Source organism: Trichosurus vulpecula, chromosome 3 (genome assembly GCF_011100635.1).
Source record: "Trichosurus vulpecula isolate mTriVul1 chromosome 3, mTriVul1.pri, whole genome shotgun sequence".
Lineage (NCBI taxonomy): Eukaryota > Metazoa > Chordata > Mammalia > Diprotodontia > Phalangeridae > Trichosurus > Trichosurus vulpecula.
The window spans coordinates 154,667,818-154,693,163 of record NC_050575.1 but is presented as its reverse complement, the minus strand read 5'-3'; the positions used below and the strand labels follow the sequence as shown (position 1 = coordinate 154,693,163).

Below are 25,346 nucleotides of genomic sequence, written 5' to 3'. Positions count from 1 at the left end.
TAATCTGGATTCTAACCTAATTACTATACTGAAGCTTCTTTCTACCATGTTCCCAAAGATATCTTAATTGTCAGGTCTGATGGTCTTTGCTCAATCTCTATCCTTCTTGACCTCTTTGATCTCTCCTTACTAGATTAATATAATATAGTATTCTCTTGATTTTCTGCTTTTTTTAAAGATTAATTTATTTAATTTAGTTTTCAACATTCATATCCACAAGATTTAGATTTACAAATTTTCTCCCCATCTTTAGCCTTCCCCCCCCATCCCAAGATGGCTTGCATTCTGATTGCCCCTTTCTCCAGTCTGCCTTCCCTTCTATCACCACAATCCCCCCCATCCCCTTTCCCCTCACTTTCTTGCAGAGCAAGATAGATTTCTATAAACCATTGCCTGTATATCTTATTTCCAAGTTGCATGTAAAAATAATTTTTTAAATTTGTTTTTATAACTTTGAGTTCCAAATTCTCTCCCTTCTTCCTTCCCCACTCATGCTCCTTGAGAAGGCAAGCACTTCAATATAGGTTATACATGTGTCATTATGCAAAATACTTCCATGATAGTCATGTTGTGAAAGACTAACTGTATTCCCCTCCATCCTATCCCATCCCTCATTTATTCAATTTTCTCCTTTGACCCTGTCCCTTTTCAAATGTGTTTGCTTCTGACTAACTCCTCCCCCAATCTGTACTCCCTTCTATTAATCCTTACCCCTTTTATCCCCTTCCCCTACTTTCCTACAGGGTAAAATACCCAATCAAATGTATGTATTTTTCCCTCCTTAAGTCAAATCTGATGAGAGTAAGATTCATTCATTCCCTCTCCCCTCCCCTCTATTCCCTTCTATCATAATAGCTTTTTCTTGCCTCTTTTATGTAAGATAATTTACTCCATTCTATCTCTCCCTTTTTCCTCCCAATATATTCCTCTCTTATGCCTTAGTTTTATTTTAAGATACTATCACTTAATATTCAGCTTACCCTATCCCCTCTGTATATACATATATTCCCTGCAACTACCCTAAAACTGAGAAATGTCTCATGAGTTACAAATCTTATCTTTCCATGTAGTAATGGAAAGAGTTCAGTTTTAATAAGTCCCTTATGATTTCTCTTCCCTCTTTAGCTTTCCATGCTTCTCTTGATTCTTCTGTTTGAAAGCCAGATTTTCTATTTACCTCTGGTCTTTTTCATCAAGAATGTTTGAAAGTCCAGTATTTCATTGAAAATCCATTTTTCCCCAAGAAGTATTGTACTCAGTTTTACTTGGTAGGTGATTCTTGGTTTTAATCCTAGCTCCCTTGACCTCCAAAATATCCTATTCCAAGCCCCGCGATCCCTTTAAGTAGAAGCTGCTAGATCTTGTGTTATCCTGATTGATTCTCCACAATACTTGAATTGTTTCTTTTGTGTTGCTTGCAAATCCAGGAAGACACCTGGATTAAGTAGCATAAAATGTATCCTCAAATTAATATTTTTAGAAAAATTTGAGGGAAGGGTAGTTGCTAGGGATAAAACTCCTTGTGAAAGGGCAGATCCTGGCATACTCATGTCTTCATTCTATAAGCACTTATTCAATTTAACCTATGTACAAGGCACTATGCGTGGTACTGGTATACAAAGACAAAAGGAAACAGTTTGATCTTTCAAGTTTTCATTCTAGTGAAAGAAAACAAAATGTAAACAGATACATCAGAAGCTACTATTGAAAAGGGCTCTATTAAGAGGAGTGGGGAAGCAAGAATGGGGTGTGCTAGTCAACAAGAGGAAGTATGCCCTCTGGTGGTTTCTTATTTTAACTTTTTTTGTCAATTCTGTAATTTCATGAGAGTAGGGATCTACTGATGAGAAAAATGCAAATCAGCAATTATTCTGTAACTTATAGTTGAGAACTCCCTGAGGGTACTAATAAGTTGTTCCTTGTCCAGGGTCACAGAGCCAGTGGGTATCAGGGGAAGAACAAGAATCACAGTTTTCTTACTCCAAGGCTGGTCTTCTTACACTGTACTGAGGCCTCTCTGTCTCTATTTTATCTATTTTTTTAGTAACTAAGTGCTAAGCTTAGTTGTTGTTGTTACTGTGTTATTCTAGTGAAGAAAGATAGAATTTTTCAGTAAGCTTTACCTTTAATGCCCTAGGACAAAGAGGTGGTTGTTCTACCCTAATTACAATTCTGTTCTTCAATTATAATTTTATATCCCCTCTGTTTTTCTCTCAGATGCTGTCTCCTTTGACTGAGAATCTCTTCCACCGGGCCATTTCCCAGAGTGGGGTTCTCTTTATGGAATCTCTTTTTAGTTCCAACATCAAACCAGCTGCTGAAGTAGGTTCCTTTTATTATATGCCATTACAAAAACTTGTCTCCATTTATATAATGAGAGGAGTTAAAGCTGGAAGGGACACTGGAGAGCAACTAACCACCTCAATTGAAGCCCTGAGTGGGAAAGTAACTTACCTACATCATGTCAAAATCAAGGGAACAAAGCCAGAATTTAACCTCAAGTCTTCTTGAGTCCAGATCCATCACATTCTTGATATACCAAGTTGTTCCTCATCCACTCACACCATGGTTTTGATAGATCTATTCTATCCACATAGGCTGATAGCCAAAAAAGTGTTCCTTGTTTTATTTTGTTGCAGAAAATAGCCACTTTTGCTGGATGTAAAACAACGACATCAGCCATCATGGTTCACTGTATGCGGCAGAAGACAGAGGAAGAGATCGTAAATATAACTCAGAAGTTGGTAGGTAACCTTATAACTCTTATGTACTTCCCTTGAACAATTTTTATTGTATTTGATTACTTGGTCTCTCAAGTTCGCCAAAGGAACATGAATTGTCTCCATGGCTGAGATACTCTAATCTCCAGAATTATAGGTAGCTGTATTTTGTTGGGGAGGGTGTTTTCATTAGAGACAATAGTTGGCAAATCATGACACTTAGTGGAAACAGAGGAAAATCCTCCTTCAAACCTCAATATCATGTGCAGAAAGAAAATGTCATGGCTAGATGTGGAGTGCTGAATGTTGCTCCTCATTAGAAAAGTGCATACTTCCTACAATGCAATTAGCATACCATCTAGTAGCTTCCTATTTTCCCCATTTATTTTTGTTAACTGGATGCTAGGCTTGGTTGTTTCTCTTTTGAAGGATGCTAAGTATTGTCAACATTATATAAATTATAGTATTATTTGAAAAATCCTTGATTTTGGGGCAGCTAGGTGGCGCAGCACCCTGGAGTCAGGAGGACCTGAGTTCAAACCTGGCCTCAGACACCTGACACACTAGCTGTGTGACCTTGGGCAAGTCACTTAACCTGAATTGCCCTGCCCTGCCCACCCCTCCAAAAGAAAAAGCCCTGATTTCCTTATACTATAGTTCCAATTAGCCTTACAGCTCCAATTTTAACAAAAGTCACTTTATTTCATCGTAGTTAATTTGAAAATCATCTAGTCATGATGTGTTTTCTGAGTTTCATTTCTTATGTCCATCTCCCTGATCTCAAGTGTCTAGGTCCTCTGTACTCACTGATACCATAGAATCAAGTATTTCTGAGAATTTTTTTTATAATTATGACTAAGGTAAGGGAGGAGGCAGAGCAGTTGCCTGTGGACCCTAAAGTTTTGGAGAACCTGATGAATTGTTGCTTTCCTTAGAAAAAGGAATGTTTACCACATGGGTCATCCTCCCAGGGATTTCTCTGGCTTTCTGCATGAAGTTAATCTAGCCCAGGACTAAGATACGTGAAGAACATAATGCAACCTTGGGATATTTATTTAGATTCACTGAAATCCCAAACAATTTGGGAAGATTGCCCAGGCAAGTGAAGCCAAAGTAGTTTGTTGCACCTAGAATGACTTGCATAATTGCTATAATTCTCTGCTTTGTATATTGAAACCAGTTTGTCAGGGACAGATGAAGAACTTAGGTCTTAGGTTCTTGGGTATGACCTTTTGATTAAGTGCAAGTTTTGTGGAACAAATCATTTAAATAAGGGGATTTGTTCTGTGAAGTTTGGATTCAGTCAAAGAACTACATTTGAGGACCTAGAGAGCACCACGTGTGGCCTTGGGGCTGCAGGTTCCCCACCCCTGACTTTGGAGAATTTGGAGACTGTAGTGACGTAGAACTTAGACTCTTCCGATGTGTTAAAATAGATGATACTGTCCTTTCTCCCCAATTTGTCTTGGAATGGAGGCAGTATGTTCTGGAGAGTAGGCATGGGCTATGAAAGATTGGACAGTAAAAAAAAGTGCCACCATTTTTTTTTATTTCTAAGACAGTTTACCTTGCAATTTACCTTCCCCTCCCCACTCCACCCCAGAAAGGATGGGCTAGGGTGAGGTAAGAGGGATTATCACTTGACTCCAAGCTTGGTTTCCTAGACTCCTTGTTACTCTTTTTATGGCTCTTACAGCTTGGCTTTGCTAGGCTATATAGGGTCCCAGAAGCCCTGTGCACTTCTTTTCTGTGGATCTTCTTGAGAATACCATGAGAATGAATCTGATTATCAAGGGAAGAAGCAAGATCAGCTCTTTCTGGGAAGTCTTTTCTCCCATCCTTCTTTTGTTTGCTTTCACAGGATTTATTCCACCTGGATTTCCTAGGAGACCCCACAGAGGTAAGGTATTCTTATTGTTTTAATTGCAGACTTCACAACTTTTGGCTCCTTTAATTTCTAGTTAAACACGAAGGGCAGCTAGGTGGCACAATGGATATAGTGTGAGACCTGGAGTCAGGAACATTCATCTTTCTGAGTTTAAATCTGGCCTCAGATGCTTACTAGCTGTGCATGATTATATGGGAAACCAATTACACTGAAAAACAGTTATCAAAGTATTTTTAAAAAGTTCATGGAAGACAGGTTAAGAAATGTTGATACAGTTTCATCTCACTTCTTCTTTCCTGCCTACTAAAATAGCCCTGAAGATAAAGATAGCCAAAAGTAACTTTGTGTATCCAAATTACTAGCTTAAGGTTGAAAAACATTCTGCGCTAGGAAAATACTTAAGCTGGGCCAATGATGCCCTCCATACCTCTCAGATTAAAGGCCAAGGATCTAGGCAATGAAGATCTATATTAATCTACTTAGTTTCCTATTTCCCTTGTATACCCTATAAGGAGATGCTTGTAACTGATATAGGAGGCCTTAGCTTTGGACTAATTATTAAACAGAAAGTGTTTAGAGTGACTGGCTCTCTGAGAATCCAAACCTTGTACACTTTGTTCAGCAGTAATCAAGGTTCTCCCTAGTCCTACCTTTCACACCACCATCACTTTAAAGCTAGTTGGCCCAGTCTTTTCTTTAATCTCTTCCTAAAATTACAATTGTTCCATGGAGTCCTCTTTGACTAATTACTCTATCATAATAAATTCCTTTGAGCCCATGATCTCTATGTATAGACTTCTGAATCATTCCAGCTCCTCACTCCATGACTGTATTAAGCCCTAGTTTGTACATGATGTAATTTCTTTCTTTTTTTGATTCAGTGGCCATATTAAACTGAAAGTGTACTTGTGCAGTCTGGTTTACATTGGTAGCAGCATTCTATCATGGAAAGTATCATGGATTAGGAATCAGGAAAACTGGGATTAATCTATGATACTGTCTCCTCTTGGAGCCTCAATTTATTTATCTGAAAAAGAAAGAGATGCAGAGTTGTTTTTTTTTTACTTTATAGATAAAAATGAAAGTTTCTTAAGGGCAAAGATTGTTTGAGTTCTGATTCTGGCATTTATGTGTAACTAGCATATATTTATAGGTACTTGATAAATACCTATAGAATGTAATGTTTGGTGAACAAGAAAGTTTGACTCCATCATCTTCAAGATCCATTATTGTTCTGTGTCCTTTGATTTCTATAAGCCCTTTGAGCCTCACGTTGCTCATCTATAAAATAATGGGGTATAAGAGTCTAAATCTAAAGTGTCGTGAGAATCAAATGAAATAATCTATGTTGATGTGATTTGTTAATGAGAAAGTGATTTACTTATAACATGGACAATTTTCTTCCTTGATTCATGAAATCACAGAATTTAATAGTTGGGAAGCCCTTAGCACCCTTCTAGTTCAACCCTGAAAGGAATCCTCACTATAATCTGAAAAGCTGTATAACCTCTTCTTGAGGACCTCCACTAAGGGAGAACCTATTACAGCCAAGGAAGCCCATTTGAATTTTTGACAGATATAATTATTATGATTTTTTTTCCTGACATGACATCTAAATCATTTATGTTTGCAAAGTCCAATTGTTGTTTCTGATTTTACTCTCCTCTTCTACCAGACAGTTATCCATATACTAGAGCATGGTTACCATTAGAATTCCTCAAAGTCTTATCTCTTGCAAGCAAAATATGTTCAGTGTCTTCAACCAATTTTTATATCATATTGATTTAAAGTATTTTACAATTATTGTTGATACTCCTAGCTGCCCTTCAACTCAACAATGTTCTTTGTAAACTATGACATGCACAACTGAACAAAATACTCTACAAGAGGTCTAATGAATGTACAACTCCAGGTTATTGGAAACCATGCTTCTCTTTATGCAGCACAATATAACACTAGGTTTTTTGATTTCCACATCCTTTGGCCAATTTCTATCAACCTTGGAAAAAGTCCTCAGACCTTTTTCAGATACACTGCTATCTGAAAATACCTTCTCCACACTCTATTTCGGAATTTATTCTTGGGAGTAGAGCCAAGATGGCAGAGTATAAGCAGGGACTTGCTTGACCTCTCCCCCAAATCCCTCCGAACACCTGTAAAAATGACTCTAAACATATTCTAGAGTTACAGAAATGGTGAAATGACAGAGTGAAACAATTCTCCAGCCCAGGATGGCCTGAGTGGTCACTGGGAATGGTCTATAGCACCATGCTGGGAACAGAGCACAACCCAGCATGGGCTGTACCCAGCACAGATCAGGCTGGAGCAGACTAGGTAGGGCAGGCCTCAGGACATTGAATCAATGATCTGTGGCAGTTTCCAGACTTCTCAAAGACAACTTAGTGGGCCAATGGGAAAACTCTGTTGGGCCTGGATGAGAGAAGGGAACAGTCTGGCCCCAGCTCTGGGGTAACAGTAGTTGCTGCTTCCTGTGTTCCAGACAAACAGACTGTGGGGGGAATCAAGCAGCTAATCAGAGTGGGAGTACAGGGATCTCTTTGTTGTCACTGAGGTAGGATTCTCATGTTTTGCCCTGCTTGGATCTGAATAATAGTCCTGGTTTGTCGTCCTGTGGTAAGGAGGATCACTGGTGTGTCAGAGCTGGTGGTGGCTGGGCAGAGGGAGTCTTCCTAGCATTTCCAAGGCAGAAAAGAGTGCTTGAAATCATTCGTACCCAAGAGCACAGGCCAGGAGAGAAGCAAACACCTGTCCTTGGACCATACCACCTCAAAAGAACTGAAAATTTACAGGTGCCTACAAGCAGCTCAGAAAACAGCAGCACAAAATCCCTGAAGTTGGGACAGAGCATTCCCCACTCTGGAAGCAAAGTCATACCTTGACAAAGAGGTCAAAAGTCAAGTAATTGGCTGAGAAAATAAGCATACAGCATAAAAATACTCAGACTGTAGAATCTTACTTTCGTGACAAAGAATATCAAAACATATTGTCAGAAGAAGACAACAAAGTCAAAGATCCTGCATCCAAAGCCTCCAAGAAAAATATGAATTCACAAGAGGCCATGGAAGTGCTCAAAAAGGATTTTAGAAATCAAGTAAGAGAAATAGAGGAAAAATTGGGAAAAGAAATGAGAGGCATGCAAGAAAATTGTGAAAAACAAGTCAACAGATTGCTAAAGGAGACCCCAAAACATACTGAAGAAAATAACACCTTAAAAATAGACTAACCGAGGGGCGGAGCCAAGATGGCGGCTGGTAAGCACGGACTAGAGTGAGCTCCGTACCCGAGTCCTTCCGAAAACCTATGAAAATGGCTCTGAACCAATTCTAGAACGGCAGAACCCACAGAACAGCAGAGGGAAGCAGGGCTCCAGCCCAGGACAGCCTGGATGGTCTCCGGGTGAGGTCTATTCCACACGGAGCTGGGAGCTGGGAGCTGGGAGCTGGGAACGGAGTGGAGCAGAGCCCAGCCTGAGCGGCGTGGACGATCCAGACCAGAAGCCAGGCGGAGGGGGCCCTAGCACCCTAAATATGTGAGCTGCGGCAGTTACCAGACCCCTCGACCCACAAACACCAAAGACTGCAGAGAACGTTAGTGGGAAAAGCTGCGGGAGTAGAAGGAGTTCGAGGTTTGGCTTCCAGCCCCTGGGGCAGCGGAGGTGGGGCAGCTACAGCTGTTGTTACTTCCGGCTCCAGGCCCACCTGGTAGGAGGAATTAAGTGGCGGATCAGAGCAGGAGTGCAACAGCCTGCTGAAGATCTAAGCCCAGTCTGGACTGGGGGTCCTTGGGGAAGGAGGAGTGCGGCTCTGACAGAGCTGGCACCTCCCCCCCAAACGTAGAACATAGAACTCGTAAGTCTACAAGCAGTCATACCCCCCTGAAAAACTCAAGGGTCAAGTTAGTTGGTTGGGAATATGGCCAGGCAGCGAAAACGCGCCCAGATTCAGTCTCAGACTTTGGATTCTTTCTTTGGTGACAAAGAAGAACAAAACATACAGCCTAAAGAAGACAACAAAGTCATAGAGCCTACAACAAAAGCCTCCGAGAAAAACATGAACTGGCCCCAGGCCATAGAAGAACTCAAAAAGGATTTGGAAAAGCAAGTTAGGGAAGTAGAGGAAAAATTGGGAAGAGAAATGAGAAGGATGCGAGAAAACCATGAAAAACAAGTCAATGACTTGCAAAAGGAGACCCAAAAAAATACTGAAAAATACACTGAAGAAAACAACACCTTAAAAAACAGACTAACTCAAATGGCAAAAGAGCTCCAAAAAGCCAATGAGGAGAAGAATGCCTTGAAAGGCAGAATTAGCCAAATGGAAAAGGAGGTCCAAAAGACCACTGAAGAAAATACTACTTTAAAAATTAGATTGGAGCAAGTGGAAGCTAGTGACTTTATGAGAAATCAGGATATTATAAAACAGAACCAAAGGAATGAAAAAATGGAAGACAATGTGAAATATCTCCTTGGAAAAACCACTGACCTGGAAAATAGATCCAGGAGAGATAATTTAAAAATTATTGGACTACCTGAAAGCCATGATCAAAAAAAGAGCCTAGATACCATCTTTCAGGAAATTATCAAGGAGAACTGCCCTGATATTCTAGAGCCACAGGGCAAAATAGAAATTGAAAGAATCCATTGATCGCCTCCTCAAATAGATCCCAAAAAGAAATCTCCTAGGAATATTGTTGCCAAATTCCAGAGCTCCCAGATCAAGGAGAAAATACTGCAAGCAGCCAGAAAGAAACAATTTGAATATTGTGGAAACCCAATCAGAATAATCCAAGATCTGGCAGCTTCTACATTAAGAGATCGAAGGGCTTGGAATGCGATATTCCGGAGGTCAATGGAGCTAGGATTAAAACCTAGAATCACCTACCCAGCAAAACTGAGTATCATGTTCCAAGGCAAAATATGGATTTTCAATAAAATAGAGGACTTTCAAGCTTTCTCAGTGAAAAGACCAGAACTGAATAGAAAATTTGACTTTCAAACACAAGAATCAAGAGAAGCATGAAAAGGTAATCAAGAAACGGAAATTGCAAGGGACTTACTAAAGTTGAACTGTTTTGTTTACATTACTACATGGAAAGATGATGAGTATGATTCATGAGACCTCAGTATTAGGGTAGTTGAAGGGAATATGCATATATATATATATATATATGTTTATGTATATATATAAGTGAATGTGTATGTATGTATATATCTATGTGTATATGTATGTATGTGTATGTATGTATATATATATGTGTGTGTTTATATGTATGTATATATATATATATATGTAAAAGAGAGAGCAGACATAGGTGAGTTGAAGATGAAGGGAAGATATCTAAAAGAAATAAAATGAAATTAAGGGATGAGAGAGTAACATACTGATAGAGGGAGATAGGGAGAGATAGGATGGGGTGGATTATCTCCCATAAAGGTGGCAAGAGGAAGCAGTTCTATGGGAGGAGGGGAGAGGGCAGGTGTGGGGGGAATGAGTGAACCTTGCTGTCATCAGATTTGGCCTGAGGGGGAATACCATACATACTCAGTTGGGTATCTTACCCCACAGGAAAGAAGAGGGAGGAAGATAAAAAAAAAAAAATAAAAGGCGGGGGGGAGGGGGATGATGGAGGGGAGGACAGATGGGGGTGGAGGTAATCAAAACAAACACTTTGGAAAGGGGACAGGGTCAAGGGAGAAAATTCAATAAAGCTGGATGGGTTGGGAAGGAGCAAAATGTAGTTAGCCTTTCACATCATGAGTATTGTGGAAGGGTTATACATAATAATACATGTGTGGCCTAGGTTGAATTGCTCAACTTCTTAGGGAGGGTGGGTGGGAAGGAAAGAGGAAAGAGAATTTGGAACTCAAAGTTTTAAAATCAGATGTTCAAAAACAAAAAAAGTTTTTGTATGCAACTAAAAAATAAGATACACAGGCAATGGGGTGTAGAAATTTATCTTGCCGTACAAGAAAGGAAGGGAAAAGGGGATGAGAGGGGAGGGGGGTGATAGAGGGGAGGGCTGACTGGGGAACAGGGCAACCAGAATATAAGCCATCTTGGAGTGGGGGGGAGGGTAGAAATGGGGAGAAAATTTGTAATTCAAAATGTTGTGAAAATCAATGCTGAAAACCAAATATGTTAAATAAATAAATTGCATTTAAAAAAAAAATAGACTAACCTAAATGGCAAAAGAGGTCCAAAAAGTCAGTGAAGAGGAGAATGCTTTAAAAAACAGAATTGACCAAATGGAAAAGGAGGTCCAAAAGCTCCCTGAAGATAATAGTGCCTTAAAAATTTAAATGAAGCATTCCTATAAATTTGACTCAGTTCTCTGAAAGTTTTAGATATGAGGCCTTTGTCAGAGATACTGGTTGTAAAGATTCTGTCCAATTTTCTGCTTCCCTCCTAATCTTGGTTACATTGGCTTTGTTTGTACCAAAACTAAATTTAACATAATTGAAATTATCCATTTTCCATTTTGTAACACTCTCTATCAATTGTTTGGTCATGAATTCCTCCCTTTCCCATAAATCTGACAGGTACACTATTCCTTACTCTCCCAAATTGCTTATAGTAACAGCCTTAATTCCTAAATCATGAATGCATTTTTACTTTATTTTGCTATATGGTATAAGATATTGATCTATGCCCAGTTTCTGCCATACTGTTTCCATTTTCCCAGCAGTGCTTTTGAAATAATGAATTCTTAACCCAGAACCTGGATTCTTTGGGTTTATCAAAGAGTAAATTGTCATTGACTACTGCATCTTGTATACCTAACCTCTTCCACTGATCCACAACTCTGTTTCTTAGCCAGTATCAAGTAGTTTTGATGACTGCTTTTTTATAATACAGTTTAATATCTGACATGGCTAGGCCATTTTCCATAGCACTTTTTTCATTGATTCTCTTGATATTCTGGACGTTTTGTTTTTTCCAGATGAATTTAGTTATTATTTTATCCAGCTCTGTAAAATAATTTTTTGGTAGTTTGATTGGTGTGGCACTGAATAAGTAAATTAATTTTGGCAAAATTGTCATTTTTATTATATTGGCTTGAGAGCAAATGAAAGCTAATGAATTTGTGAGAAATCATAAAATTTATAAAACAGAACCACAAGAATGAAAAAAAAAAGTAGAAGACAATGTGAAATATCTCACTGGAAAAACCCACTGACCTGGAAATAGATCCAGGAGATATAATTTAAAAATTAATGGACTACCTGAAAGCCATTATTAAAAAAGAGAGCCTAGACATCTTCTTTCAAGAAATTATCTAGGAAAACTGCCCTGATATTCCAGAACCAGAGGGTAAAATAGAAATGGAAAGAATCCACTGATCAGTTCTTGAAAAAGATCCCAAAATGAAAACTCCTGGGAATATTTTAGCCAAATTCCACAGTTACCAGGTCAAGGAGAAAAGGTTGCAAGCAGCTAGAAAGAAACAATTCAAGTACTGTGGAAACACAATCAGGATAACACAATATCTAGCAGCTTCTACATTAAGGGATAAAAGGGATTGGAATATGATATTCTGAAGGTGAAAGGAAATAGGATTAAAACCAAGAATCCCATACCCAGCAAAATTGAGTATGATACTTCTAGGGGGAAAATGTATTTTCAATGAAATAGAAGACTTTCAAGCATTCTTGATGAAAAGACCTGAGCTGAATGGAAAATTTGACTTTCAAATACAAGAATCAAGAGAAGCATAAAAAGGTAAATAGGAAAGAGAAATCATAAGGGATTTACAAAAGTTGAACTGTTTTGTTTACATTCCAACATGGAAAGATGATATTTGTAATTCATGAGACCTTTCGCAGTATTAGAGTAGTTGAAGGGAATATACACATAGATATACAGACAGAGGGCACAGGGTGAGTTGAATATGAAGTAATTATATCTAAAAAATATTAAGGGGTGAGAGGGGAATATATTGGGAGAAGGAGAAAGGGAGATGGAATGGGAGAAATTGTCTCACCTAAAAGACGCAAGAAAAGCTGTTATAATGGAAGGGAAAAAGGGGCGCCTGAAGGGGAATGAGTGACCCTTACTCTCATCGAATTTGGCTTAAGGAGGGAACAATGTACACATTCAACCGGGTATCTTACCCTACAGGAAAGTAGGGGGAAGGGGATAAGAGGGTGGGGATGATAGAAGGGAGGGTAGATTGGGGTAGAGTTAACAGAAGCAAACATTTTTTAAAAGGACAAGGTCAAAGGACAAAATTGAGTAAAGGAGGGAAGGCATAGGATGGAGGGAAATATAGTTATTCTTCAACAACATGACTATTATGGCAGTGTTTTGCATAATGATACATGCATAACCTATATTGAATTGCTTGCCTTCTCAAGGAGCGGACTGGGGAGGGAAGAAGGGAGAGAATTTGGAAATTAAAGTTCTAAAAATAAATTTTAAAATTGTTCTTATATGCAAATGGGAAATATGATATACAGGCAATGGGGTACAGAAATCTATCTTGCCCCACAAGAAAGTAATATGAAAAGGAATAAAGGTAGGGGGAGGGGGGCAATAGAAGGAAGGGCAGACTGGGGAAAGGGGCAATCAGTATCCATGCCATGTTGGGGTGGTGGGGCAGGGAGTGATGGGGAGAAAATTTGTAACTCAAAATCTTATGTAAATGAATGTTGAAAACTAAAAATAAATTAATTAATCTTAAAAAATATTCTTGATACTAAATATGATTTTGTTAAATTCAGCCCAGTGCTCTAGCTTAGCATCTCAAGATATTTTTGAATCCTGACTGTCATCCAGTTAGCTTTCCCTCCTTTCTTAAGGTAGTCTGCAAATTTGACATCCTTGTCATAAATCCTTTTAGCCAAATCATGGATACAAATAAAATAAACAGTACAAAGCCAGGCACAGATGCATGTAGTACTCCCCTGGAGACTTCCTGCAAAGATTATACTGAGTTGTTGAAAAATTCTCTTTGAGTCTGGTCATCGCATCAGTCCCAGTTCATCTAATTATATTATCATCTCTTCTACATTTCTCCATCTTTCTCAAAAGAAGAGTATAAGATGCCTTATCAGATGTTTAGCTAAAATCAGTGGAAGGAATGCCAGGCTTGGAATCAGGAAGACTCATCTTCCTGAGTTCAAATCTGGCCTCACTGGGAAAGCAAGGAATAGTTTATTTATCAGATTTATGGAAAAGTAAAGAATTCATGACCCAACAAGAGATAGAGAGCATTACAAAATGCAAAATAGATAATTTTGATTATGTTAAATTGAAAGGTTTTTGTACAAAAAAAAAGCCAATGCAACAAGAATTAGGAGGGAAGCAGAAAATTGGGAGAAAATCTTTGCAACTAGTTTCTCTGATAAAGGCCTCATTTCTAAAATATACAGGGAACTGAGCCAAATATATAGGAATACAAGCCATTCCCCAATTGAGAAATGGTCACAGGATATGAACAGGCAGTTTTCAGAGGAAGAAATTAAAGCTATCTATAGGCATATGAAAAAATGCTCTGGATCACTACTGATTAGAGAAATGCAAATCAGAACAACTCTTAGATATCACATCTCTCCCGTCAGATTGGCTAAAATAACAAAACAAGAGGATGACAAATGCTGGAGAGGATGTGGGAAAATTGGAACATTGTTACATTGCTGGTGGAGTTGTGAGCTGATCCAGCCATTTTGGAGAGCAATTTGGAACTATGCCCAAAGGGCTATAAAAATGTTCATACCCTTTGACCCAGCAATACCACTTCTAGGGTTGTATCCCAAAGAAATCACACAAGCGGGAAAAGGACCCATATGTACAAGGATATTTATAGCGGCTCTTTTTGTGGTAGCCAAGAAATGGAAATCAAAGGGATGCCCATCAATTGGGGAATGGCTGAACAAGCTGTGGTATACGAAAGTAATGGAATACTATTGTGCCATAAGAAATGGGGATGATACGGACTTCGTAACAATCTGGAAAAACCTACACGATATAATGCTGAGTGAGCGGAGCAGAGCCAGGAGAACATTGTACACAACCACAGATATATGGATTCTATGAGGACCAACCCTGACATGCTGCGCTCTTCTCAGCAACGTAAGGTGCAAGGACAACTCCAGGGGACTCACGATGGAGAATGCTATCTTCATCCAGAGAAAGAACTGTGAAGTTTGAATGCAGATTGAGGCACACTTCATGCTCGCCTTTTTTCTTCTCTTTTGTTTTTGTTTTTGGTTTTTTTTTTTGGTTCTGTCTCTTCTTTCTCATGATTCACTCCATTGGTCATAATTCTTCTCCACAACTTGACTAGTGTATAAATTAATTCAATGCGAAGTTATACATGGTAGTTATATGAGATTCCATGCCGTCTTGGGGAGGGAGGGGAGAAAATCTGGATCTCAAAATTATGTAGAACCATGTGTTGTAAACTAAAAATAAAGAAAAAAAATTTATAAAAAAATAAATAAAGAAATAAAGAAATCTGGCCTCAGACACTTATTAGCTATATATGACCCTGGGCAAGTCACTTAAACCTGCTCTCCTCAGTTTCCTCATCTGTGAAATGAACTGGAGCTGGGTGATGGCAAACCATTCCAGTATCTTTGCCAAGAAAACCCCAAAAGGGGTCACAAAGAGTTGAACAGGACTAAACAACAATAGAGGAAACTCAATCCCTAGCATTCCCATCATCTTCAAATATAGAAGCCTTGTGAAAAATGTCTGACAATCTAAGATGGCTGGTGATCTTAATGTGTCCATGATAGCTCAGTTATCAGTTCTTCTTTTGTTAAGCATCTCCTTAATGATCCATTCTAGAATGCTGCAAGGAGTGGAAATTATTTTAATTATCCCATAATTTGCATTTCTTTTCTATTTATTTAAAAAAATAGGACTACCTTTTCCCTTCTCTAGTTCTACAATACCTCTTCTATTCTCCCCAAACTTCCAAATATCACAGATAATGGCTCAGCAATCTTATATTCTAGTTCTTTCAGTACCTAGTGTCACAGTTCATAGTAACGAGGTTTTTTCACTTCATAGGGAGCATCAACCAAGTGTTCTTTTACTGTGTCTTTACTTGTCTCCAGTATGCTTTCACAATTAGTCATTTTTTCTACCATTTTGAGTGCAAAGATCATACTCTTTAGAAAAGACAACAAATGGAAAACAAGAATTAAATACCCTTTCCCTGTATTTTTGGTTCTTACTCTCCTAACTACTCCAAGCAGTTGTTTTAACCTTTCTCTAATCCCTCCTTTCCCTGATATAGCTTCAAATACCTGTTTAGTCATTTATACTTTTCTTCACTAGTCTCAGTTCCTTGTAAGTTTTATCATCTTTGAAACCAATTTTTGTTTAAAGACCATATCAAATTACTTACTATAGTCCTCCTCTTACCTGCTCTTGCTTTTACTGCTTTAGATATTTAAAAACCCCTTTATCATTGCTATTTCTCTGTGTATCCTCATCTTCTCTTCAAGTAACATCAATATTTTCCTACTCATTGGTTTTGCTTCTCTTTGTTTCTCCAGAATTTTATTACTGAAGGTATCCCATACTTTGTGGGCTAAGATCCCTTGTAGAATTTTTGTTCCTACCTACTTTTTTCTTTTAATTTTATTTTAATTTATGGAATAAAGCAAGCATTTCCATAACATCATATAATAAAAAAGATTGCATGTGAAACTGCAAATTTATTATGTGCAACTTGCTATTCCTTTTAAATATATAATAAAGTGATCATGCAAATTTCTTTTTCCCCCTTTTTTCTCCCCTCTCTCCCCCAGAGATAGCTACCATTAGACACAATTATGTGTACACATGCACACATGTAAAATCATTCTACGCATAATTTGGAGTTCTTATTAGGACTACCCCAAGAAGCTTCATTTAGAGAGGCAAAACTTAAAAAAATGAAATGATTATAGACTCTCTGCATTCCGCCTTGGTTAGACATAGAGCACTTTGTTCATTTCTAGGGATAAACATTTATTAGGGAAATCAGCAAGGCCAAGATTTTTCAGAAGAGGGCATCCAGGATTGCAAAGGTCCTCTACCTTACATCATACAGGATTGGATTATGGAATGAGGACTGGTCAGCCTAGAAAAGCATATACTCAGACAAATCATGGTAGCTGTGTTCAAGTAGTTTATGGGCTCCCTTGGGAGAGCAATTTTATGTTTGTTGGTTTGTTTGTTTGTTTTATTTTGACCCCATAGACCATGTCTAAGAGCAGTGGGAAGAATATGCAGTGGCACCTCTAGGCTTGACATAACAGAAAACTAATTAATAATTAGGAGTATTCAAAAGTGTAATTGGATGGCTGTAAATATGAGTTCCCCCTGATTGGAGATATTCAGGTGAGGCCTGGATGTGCATTTCTTGGGTTGTTATGAAGGACATTCCTGTTAAAGTACGAGCTGGATTAGATAACATCTGCATTCTTATTACAAATGCTCACCTCTGACATTTTATAATTTTGTGACAGGACCGATGAAACAATTAGAAAGCAACGCACACTTGTTGATTGATTAAATCTTAGGTAATATATAAATGTTATGACTCCAAATTTCATTGTGTGTGTACAATTTTTTTTATTTCCTCACAATACTTTAAGGTACATTACACAAGGATCATCTGATTTTACAAAAGAGGTAACTGAGATTTAAAGAGAATTGGGGTCCAAGTGAGTTGGCTGGAAATGTTGGGGCTCTGGATCAAATCCTAGCCTTTTTGTTTCCAGTTCAGGGCTTTTTGTCCACATTCAAATAAATTTTAAGTGACTTTCACGGAGAGAGAAATCCATATCAACTAGAACAATAGAAGAAGGCTTTGTGCCATGAGTGGCACTAAAACTTGACCTTAAAAAGAAGAGGAAACAATGTCTTTTCATCGAATTATTACTTCACCCCATACAGAGTCAAGATAACATTTTTTAAGATAACACTTTAACAAGGATGAGTTTTTGTACACTAATCCTTCTCCACATACTAGCTACTGCCCATACTATCTACTAAAGTGACTTTATATATATTCTGATCCATGGTGTTGAAATCAATTGAAAAAGGTCAAAAGTAATTGGCTAAGAAATAATCAATTCATTCGTAAGATAAAGACATTGTCTAGTAGTGTCCTTGTAATCTGGATACTCAAAGCAAAGTTGCAGGTCATTTTTCCTGCTGACCTCACCAAAAGATGATATGACTCTGTCCCTCCATAACCCATAGAGAAAGAACATAAAAATGAAATTAATCTGGGTTGGAGAAAGAAACTGACTATATTACTACTTTTTTCTTCCAGAAATTTGTGTTCCTACCTGCAGTTGTGGATGGAGTATTTTTCCCCCGAAGTCCCAACGAGCTCTTGGTTGAAAAGCAGTTCAAGCACATTCCCTATATCATGGGTATCACCAACCATGAATTTGGTTGGTTTCTTCCAAATGTGAGAGAATTGTATTTCTTCTGGAATTTTGCGTTCCCTTTCTCTCTTTAGAACCAGGAATTGCCCCACCCCAGCTAAATCTGCAGTGTGCTGGGCCTTCTCTGCAGAGATGTTTTGCTGTTGATTCTGAGTTAACAACCCTGCACTTCTTTCCCCCAGTGCAGGACTCCATTTCCAAGGAATTATTCTAGGCAATTGTTAAATTGTTGCAGAGACAAATCTTGTGTCTAGAACTCTCCCACTCAAAGAATCTTAGGACCTTGGAGTTGAAAGGCATCAAATCCAAACCTCTCATCTTTCAGATGAAAAAACTAATATCCATAGTAAAGAAGAGATTGTCTCATGTTGATACAATCCATGATATCAGGGCAAAGCTTGGAGCTCATGTGTTTTCTCAGTTGGTGTTTCACCACCTCCCCCATAAGTTATACAGTGCCCTTATCCCTTCCTCAAGTTTTCTTCTCAATTAAATTGGAGAGATTTTGTATGAAATCCTGAGTTTGACTCTTCTCATCTCCACAAATGTGGAAGCAATATGGCGCTGTGGGAAGAGCATCAGATCTGGGATCTGCACACATAGGTTTGAATCCTGACTCTGATACTCACACTAATGTGACTTTGCACAAGTCACTTATTGCTCTTCTGTGAACATCATTTTCCTTATCTATAAAATGAGTTGGTTGAACTAGATTAAAGAGTCTTTCAGATAACTCATTCAGACATAAATGATAGCTATTTGTGTATGAATGGTTCAAGATTACCTCTACCAGTGTCATCTACCTTCTAACTGGGGGAATTCTAGTAATCTAAAGGAATATGATGATTTCCATTTCAATTAGCCCCTTTCAGGTCTGGTTTCTAGGTAAGCTATAGTGGTTAAGCATCTAGAAGCTCACCGTTGGCCAACCCTCTGGGTACTATGGGAATCCCAGATTCAATGTATGCTTCTGTCTGCTTGGTGGAAATGGAGCCTGTTCTTTTCGGTATTTGAAAGATATTTTGTCATCTTTTTATTCTTGTGGTTTCCTGGGGTATTTAGTAAGTCATGTTAATCCATTGAACTAATCAAACTCATCAGAGAACTGTACTTCAAAGCTAAAAGTAGAATAAAATCATCTTGCTTATTTGTATCACTCAGGCAACTTTTCTTTCCCCATTTTCCATTAATGTGTTGTGTAAAATTTCATTTTTTTCGTGCAGATTCTGGGATATCCTATCCCAGAAGATGGACTGGACCAAGAAATGGCTACGGAATTCTTATGGCGTTCTTACCCACTTCTTGTAAGAAACCTAGAGCTATAAAATATCAGATCTAGGAGGGAATCTTAAAGCCCATCTAGTTTAATGTCTTCATTTGATAATTGGAGAAAGCCTAAGGCCCAGAGAAGTGAAGGAGTTTACCAAAGGTCACACACCTAGTCTGTGGCAGAGGTAGGACTTAAACCCAGATTTCCTGATGCCCATTCCAGTGCAATTTCTGCTGCACCATTATGTTTTCAATCACAGATCAGACACAAAGCAATCAAAGAACAAACGAGTTTAACTTGCAGTTGTCTCCTTGGGTTAGAAAATGGAAACCTTTGATGTGGTCCTCCTGCCTCTAAGGTAAAAACCAGTAAGAGAATTCATAAAGTGAATTTATCATGTCTTCTCTAACCAACAACTCCAACAATTTGGGAATATTGTTACCCACCTTGCAATCAGCTTGATAGCATATTGTTTATAATTTCTTAGTCATTTGTCCAAGTATACTTTACATTATGCTTGTGTTTGTCACTTTTTAACTCCTTCTTAGCTTATAAACTTTATTTATTGATATTTATTGGTAGAGGAAAATCCTAATAAGGAAAATTCTTCTACCAATTCAGGTTGGCAACTTTTCTGCAGTTTATAGTCTTGGAGAAGAGCCTAGAGCACTGAGAAATTAAATAATTTGCACAATCACATAGCCAGTGTGCGACAGTTTCAGGACTTGTACCCAGATATTTATGCTTCCTAGGCTAACTCTCCATCTACTGTGTCATGCTGAAGGAAATTGTCTAATTCATCCTTGTTTTCTACCAAATGTCTAGCAAAGGGACCCAACACAAAGGAATAGTCCTTAAAATAGTCATAGTTTCCTGAATTTTAGTAATTTATTTGATAAAAACATGATTTTAAATGAAACATTTCTGAGGAACTTAATCTAACAAGCAATATTATGAATAGGTGATATGCTTGAATTTTAGCTAGGTTTTATAACATGCTGAAACTTGTTTATAACGCAATTACAATGTTATGGTGAAATATGTTACTTGTGGCAACCTTAAATAAGGCATCAAGTAAATGAAGAGATAAAATAATAGATGGACTAATAGATTTTAATTGATAGGTAAAGAAATGAAAGAAAGGAATGAATGAATGTTCTGTCACCTTCCACTTCTTGTTTCATTGGTCATTGCAGAAAATCCCCGAAGACCTTACTCCAATAATAACTGAAGAGTATCTTGGAGGGACAGATGATCCTGTCAAAAAGAAAGACATATTTCTGGAAATGCTAGGAGAATTGATATTTTCGATCCCAACTGTGACTTTGGGTCGACTTCACAGGGGTGAGTTTTGGGGGCATATGAGGGAAAGGGGTTGTGATAAAGCCAGGGATATCCCTTTCAGCTTTTAGCCAAAGATATTAGATGATTCTGGAGTTACTTTGTTCAGACCCTACCAAAATGATGATTAGACATCTATCTGTGTAATGAAAAGAGTACTAAATTTTGAAGACCAAGGCTCAAATCTTTCCTAGATAAAAATGCACAGTACAAATACGTGAAATATGGTGGAGACAAGAACAGATTGTGAGTAGATACTATTATTCAATATATTGATTTGTTAGTCAGCTGGGAAGGGCAGTATAATGATTGCACTTGTTGCATGAAGATCTAGATTGAGCTGCCTTTATTAAGCTAAAACTAGATTACTATATATTTGGCATGACACCAAAGGGATTTCTATATGAGACAGTAGATTGCATAAGATGACCTCTATGTTTATAATGAACTCTAATTTTCTATGATCAGGAAGTCAGGGCTTAGGCTCTTAATGAACTACCACAGGATATATGGTAACCTTAGGGAAAAAACACACCTCCTTTAATTTTGGCCATTTTTCTCCATACTTCTCTTGGTACCTCTAGTTACATTATATACACAGGATTTAGGTTTTCCAATTGTTTAAAATAATATCTCAGAACACAGGCATTTTTTTTTAGCTTTCCAAAGGTTATCCAGAATGTTCCATTTGTGATAAAGGACCCTAGAATTTTCTTCCTTTTTCTTTCCTTTCAGATTCAGGGGCACCCACTTACTTGTATGAATTTCAGCATCGATCAAGTGTTTGGGGAAACTTGAAACCAGCAACAGTCAAGTCAGACCATGGGGATGACATCTTTTCTGTCTTTGGATCTCCATTTTTAAGAGGTAACGAATCTTTGCTTGCTACAAAAGCTTCATCAAAATATTACCTATTGGCCATTTCTGAAAGATAACTTTTAGTCCTTAGAAATGTTCAACTTCTTTAGGTTACCAAAGTGCCTTTCTATTCTTATCTCATTTCTCACAACACCTTTGTGGGGTCGAAAGTATAATGTATTATTATCTCCAAAATATAGGAGTAGATTACTGTGTCACAGAGAGTAAAATTACTTATCATAGATTCATGATGGATCTGGGACTAGAACAAACATCTCTATTCTTCAGCCTCATGCTCATATCACCAAGGTTATTGTCCTAAAACTCAAATGTCACAACCAAACCAAGATATTTTCTTTCCCAAAGGAAGTGATTCTTGACCACATTGACAGTAACATGGTGATTAGGATAAAGGATCTGCTAGTCCTGCTTTACTCACTCAGAGTCAAACCACATCTGTAGTATTCTGTTCAGTTCTTGGCAACACCACTTAGAGAGTACGATGATGACTTAGAGAACATCAAGAGTAGAGTAACCAGATTGGGGAGCTCCCTTAAGACCATGCCATTTCAGAACAGGTAAGGGATCAGCCAATGTTTACTTTGTAGGGCAGAAGACTTTGCAAGCAAGTGATGGAAAGCTACTTTAAGGAACACACAGTAAAAGGTTATCATGTGGGATTAGAGTTGCTCTGCTTGGGTAGAACCAAATGCAATGGGTAATATAACCAGAACAAATTGGCTATCTGAAAGCATTCTTGTTCTATCACTTAAGGTAATGAGTTACTCATCACCAAAAGTCTTCAACCAGAGACTAGTTGACCACTTGTTAGAATATGAAGGATGTTCCTGTTCTGAATGAGTTGGATTAGACTGAATCTGAGATCTCTTCTAGTTCTGAGATTCTTTTATGATGAACAGAATGCTACAAGTATCCCTGATAGGTCTGATTTAGGAGATTGATTCTCTCTGATGGCTCTTCTGCTTTCAAAGATTTTGGTAATGAGGGTAGGAGAGCAAATGACATACTTTTGAAGAATCTCTGTGTTTCAAAGTCAGAAAAGCCATCAGTGCTGTCAAATTTCATGCTATGAGCATGTGACTTCTCCTTCCATCTTGGAGCTTTTGCCTTTTTATAGTTCCCTAGTTTTCCATCCAAGTATGGTGTTGTCCAAGGAGAGGGTACAAAAAAGGTGCACTGTGTAATGTAAAGGACAGAAAGTCAAGAGGAAGAGAGGACTCCCAACTGGAAATAACAAAAGGGAGTGGGGTAGAGAGAATAAATTAAGAGAAAATGTTGGAAATATAAGGGAACTTTTTGAGACACACAATCAGAATTGGCAAGTAGAACTACATGAAAAATTGAAAAGGTGGCAGAAGATTCCACTGAAACTTCACTTTCTTGTATGATAGTCAAAAGTGAGAAGAACAAACAGGAATTTGGTGTAGCAAAGCATTCAATTCAACAAGGATACAGATAGGAACAGGAAAAGAAAGCATAAGAAAAAAGGGATAGTATATTGAGGAAAGGATTAGTCATAAGCAAAAGAAACCTTAAGTTTAGAGAGGTTATAGTGAAGAATGAGTTAAAACAAGAGAAAAAAGTGAAATAACTTGAAATGAAGGGGAAAAGAAGAGAATACAGAAGAAAAACATAAGATAATAGAATGGGGGAATAAGCAATTAGCTATAATAGCTTTGAATGTGAATGGGATGAAATCATCCTTAACACAACAATTTATCATGAATCTGAAAGCAAAATCCAAGTTATTTAAAAGAAACACATTTGAAACAGAAAGACTCACATGGTGAAAATAAAGCACTGGATAAAATCCATTATGCCTCAGCAGTCAGGGGTGGGAAACCTATGGCCTGAAGGTGCTATGTGGGCCTGTAGGTACTCAAGTGTGCTCCTTGAACTGAATCCAAGCTTCACAGAACAAATCCTCTTAATAAAATTATTTCTTCTGTAAAACTTGGACTCATTCAAAATGCCACACCCAAGGACCTAGAAGCCCACATGAGGCCTCAAGGCCTTAGATTCCCTACCCCTTCCAGCTGAATGCCACACATACAAGCATACATATACACACATGCCCACAAATGCATACACACACATACAAAACAGAGGTAGCTGTTATGATTTCTTATAAGGCAATAGCAAAAACATAAGAGATGAAGAAAACTATATTTTGCTGAAAAGTAACATATACAATGATTCTTTTGAATATTTAAAGTATGAACCCAATATAAAAGCTCATACATTCTTAAGGTGTTTCAACAATCTGGTTAGCAGCTGTTGTGGGGGTGAAAGACCAACACAAGCCCAACAATAAGAATTCTGCCAAAGCCCAGGTTCTTTTGATCTGCTTTAGTAAGGAAAGCAACATTAAGGGGTTAACAAGCTTACTTCAATTCAGCATACAAATACCATTCATTTAGTTCAGCAGAAAAAGCCAGCACCCTGAACTTCGGAGCAAATACAAACAAATTACAAACATCAACAGACAGACCAAATACAATTCATGGTTACCAACATCTAGGTTCAGCCCAGGAGCTCATAACAAGGGCTGGCCCAGAATCACGCACACCACCATGGCTGTGGGTAAGAGCTCCAAAAAAGAGAAAGCAAACCCCTGGTTTTGTTCCTTTTTCAGGGTCCAGGGTGAGTCACACATGTGACTCACCCATGTGACCCAAAATCATCACAAAGAGGTGACTTAAACCCATGTGGTCTAAAAGCCTCTGATGTCCCAAACATGTCACTCAAACTCATGTGTAAACTAGGCCCTCCCCTGAGGCAAGAAAGTCACCAAGGACTCTCAATCTAATCAAGGAAACAAAGGCCAAATTCTTCAAGGGCATTTGTTTGAATTAAGTGCTAAGAACCCATTTTGATTGTCAATACACCCCGGGCCTTCCCTAAAGCTCATGACATGAGGTATGGGAGAGGGATGGTCTGGCTGTTGGAGGTCCCCTCTTCCCCTAGGACTGCACTAGAGCAAGGGTAGGCTCAGCAGCTGGTGGGGGTCCATTCACGCTGGTGTCTGTCAATTCCCCTGGCTGTGCAAAGGCATGCTTGGGGTCCTGGTGTTGGCAATTGCCAGCTCCACTCCCCTGGTGCTCATGATCTCTTCCTGGTCAGCTGGGGTGGGGCTTGCTGGATGCCTCCTGTCCTGTCATGGTTCTCTTCAGCCACAGTAAGAGGGACCCTTCCCATTAATATCTCTAGCCTCCTGAGGTAAAAAACTGCTCTTTCTCTTCCACTGGTTCCCCTATTTCAGGAATTTTTCTGGGGCAATATTCTCTGGGATTTTCAAGGTGAACAAGGGGGGCTGGGGGTGGGGTAAGAGCACTTATGGTTTACTCTGCCATCTTGGCTCCTGGAAGTTTAAGTAGGTGACTTTCAAACATTTAGTCTGTGGGCTGATAGCCCCAGTAGTAGCTACTGTTGCTGCTGCATACCCTCTACTTCTGTCTCATCCAGCTCTGAGAAACCCCCATCCTGTGCTGAGTGATTTGGGAATCACCACTGCTGCTGGTTATTCAATCCACCAGGGCCCACTCCCACTTTGCTATGGTCAGGTGTAGACCAGTGCTCTTCCAGCCTGGTGCACTCTCCTGGACTGGAAATCTGGTATACTTTGTCTCCCAGTGAATTCTGCCAATCTAAAATTTGTTCAGATTCGCATTTTAGACGTATCTGAAGCAATTTATGAGAGAGTTCAGGCAAGTCCCTGCTTTCACTTTGCCATCTTGCCTCCACCCCCCTCCACTCTTTCAAACATTTTTGATGAAAAGACCAAAGCCGAATAAAAAATTTGGCTTTCAAATACAAGACTCAAGAGAAGCATTT

At 38.5% G+C, this 25,346-nt stretch overlaps 1 protein-coding gene across 1 annotated transcript in view; it reads left to right on the top strand.

The window, feature by feature from the left end:
- Nucleotides 1–25,346, top strand: part of LOC118841852 (liver carboxylesterase 1-like) — a 72,099-nt gene that overhangs the window by 34,233 nt on the left and 12,520 nt on the right. Inside the window, exons 6-12 of the mRNA XM_036749516.1 lie at nucleotides 2,218–2,322; nucleotides 2,640–2,744; nucleotides 4,582–4,620; nucleotides 17,905–18,045; nucleotides 19,246–19,326; nucleotides 20,489–20,636; nucleotides 21,369–21,500. Of these exons, the coding sequence (XP_036605411.1) occupies nucleotides 2,218–2,322; nucleotides 2,640–2,744; nucleotides 4,582–4,620; nucleotides 17,905–18,045; nucleotides 19,246–19,326; nucleotides 20,489–20,636; nucleotides 21,369–21,500 (751 nt within the window). The remainder of the gene's footprint in view (nucleotides 1–2,217; nucleotides 2,323–2,639; nucleotides 2,745–4,581; nucleotides 4,621–17,904; nucleotides 18,046–19,245; nucleotides 19,327–20,488; nucleotides 20,637–21,368; nucleotides 21,501–25,346) is intronic.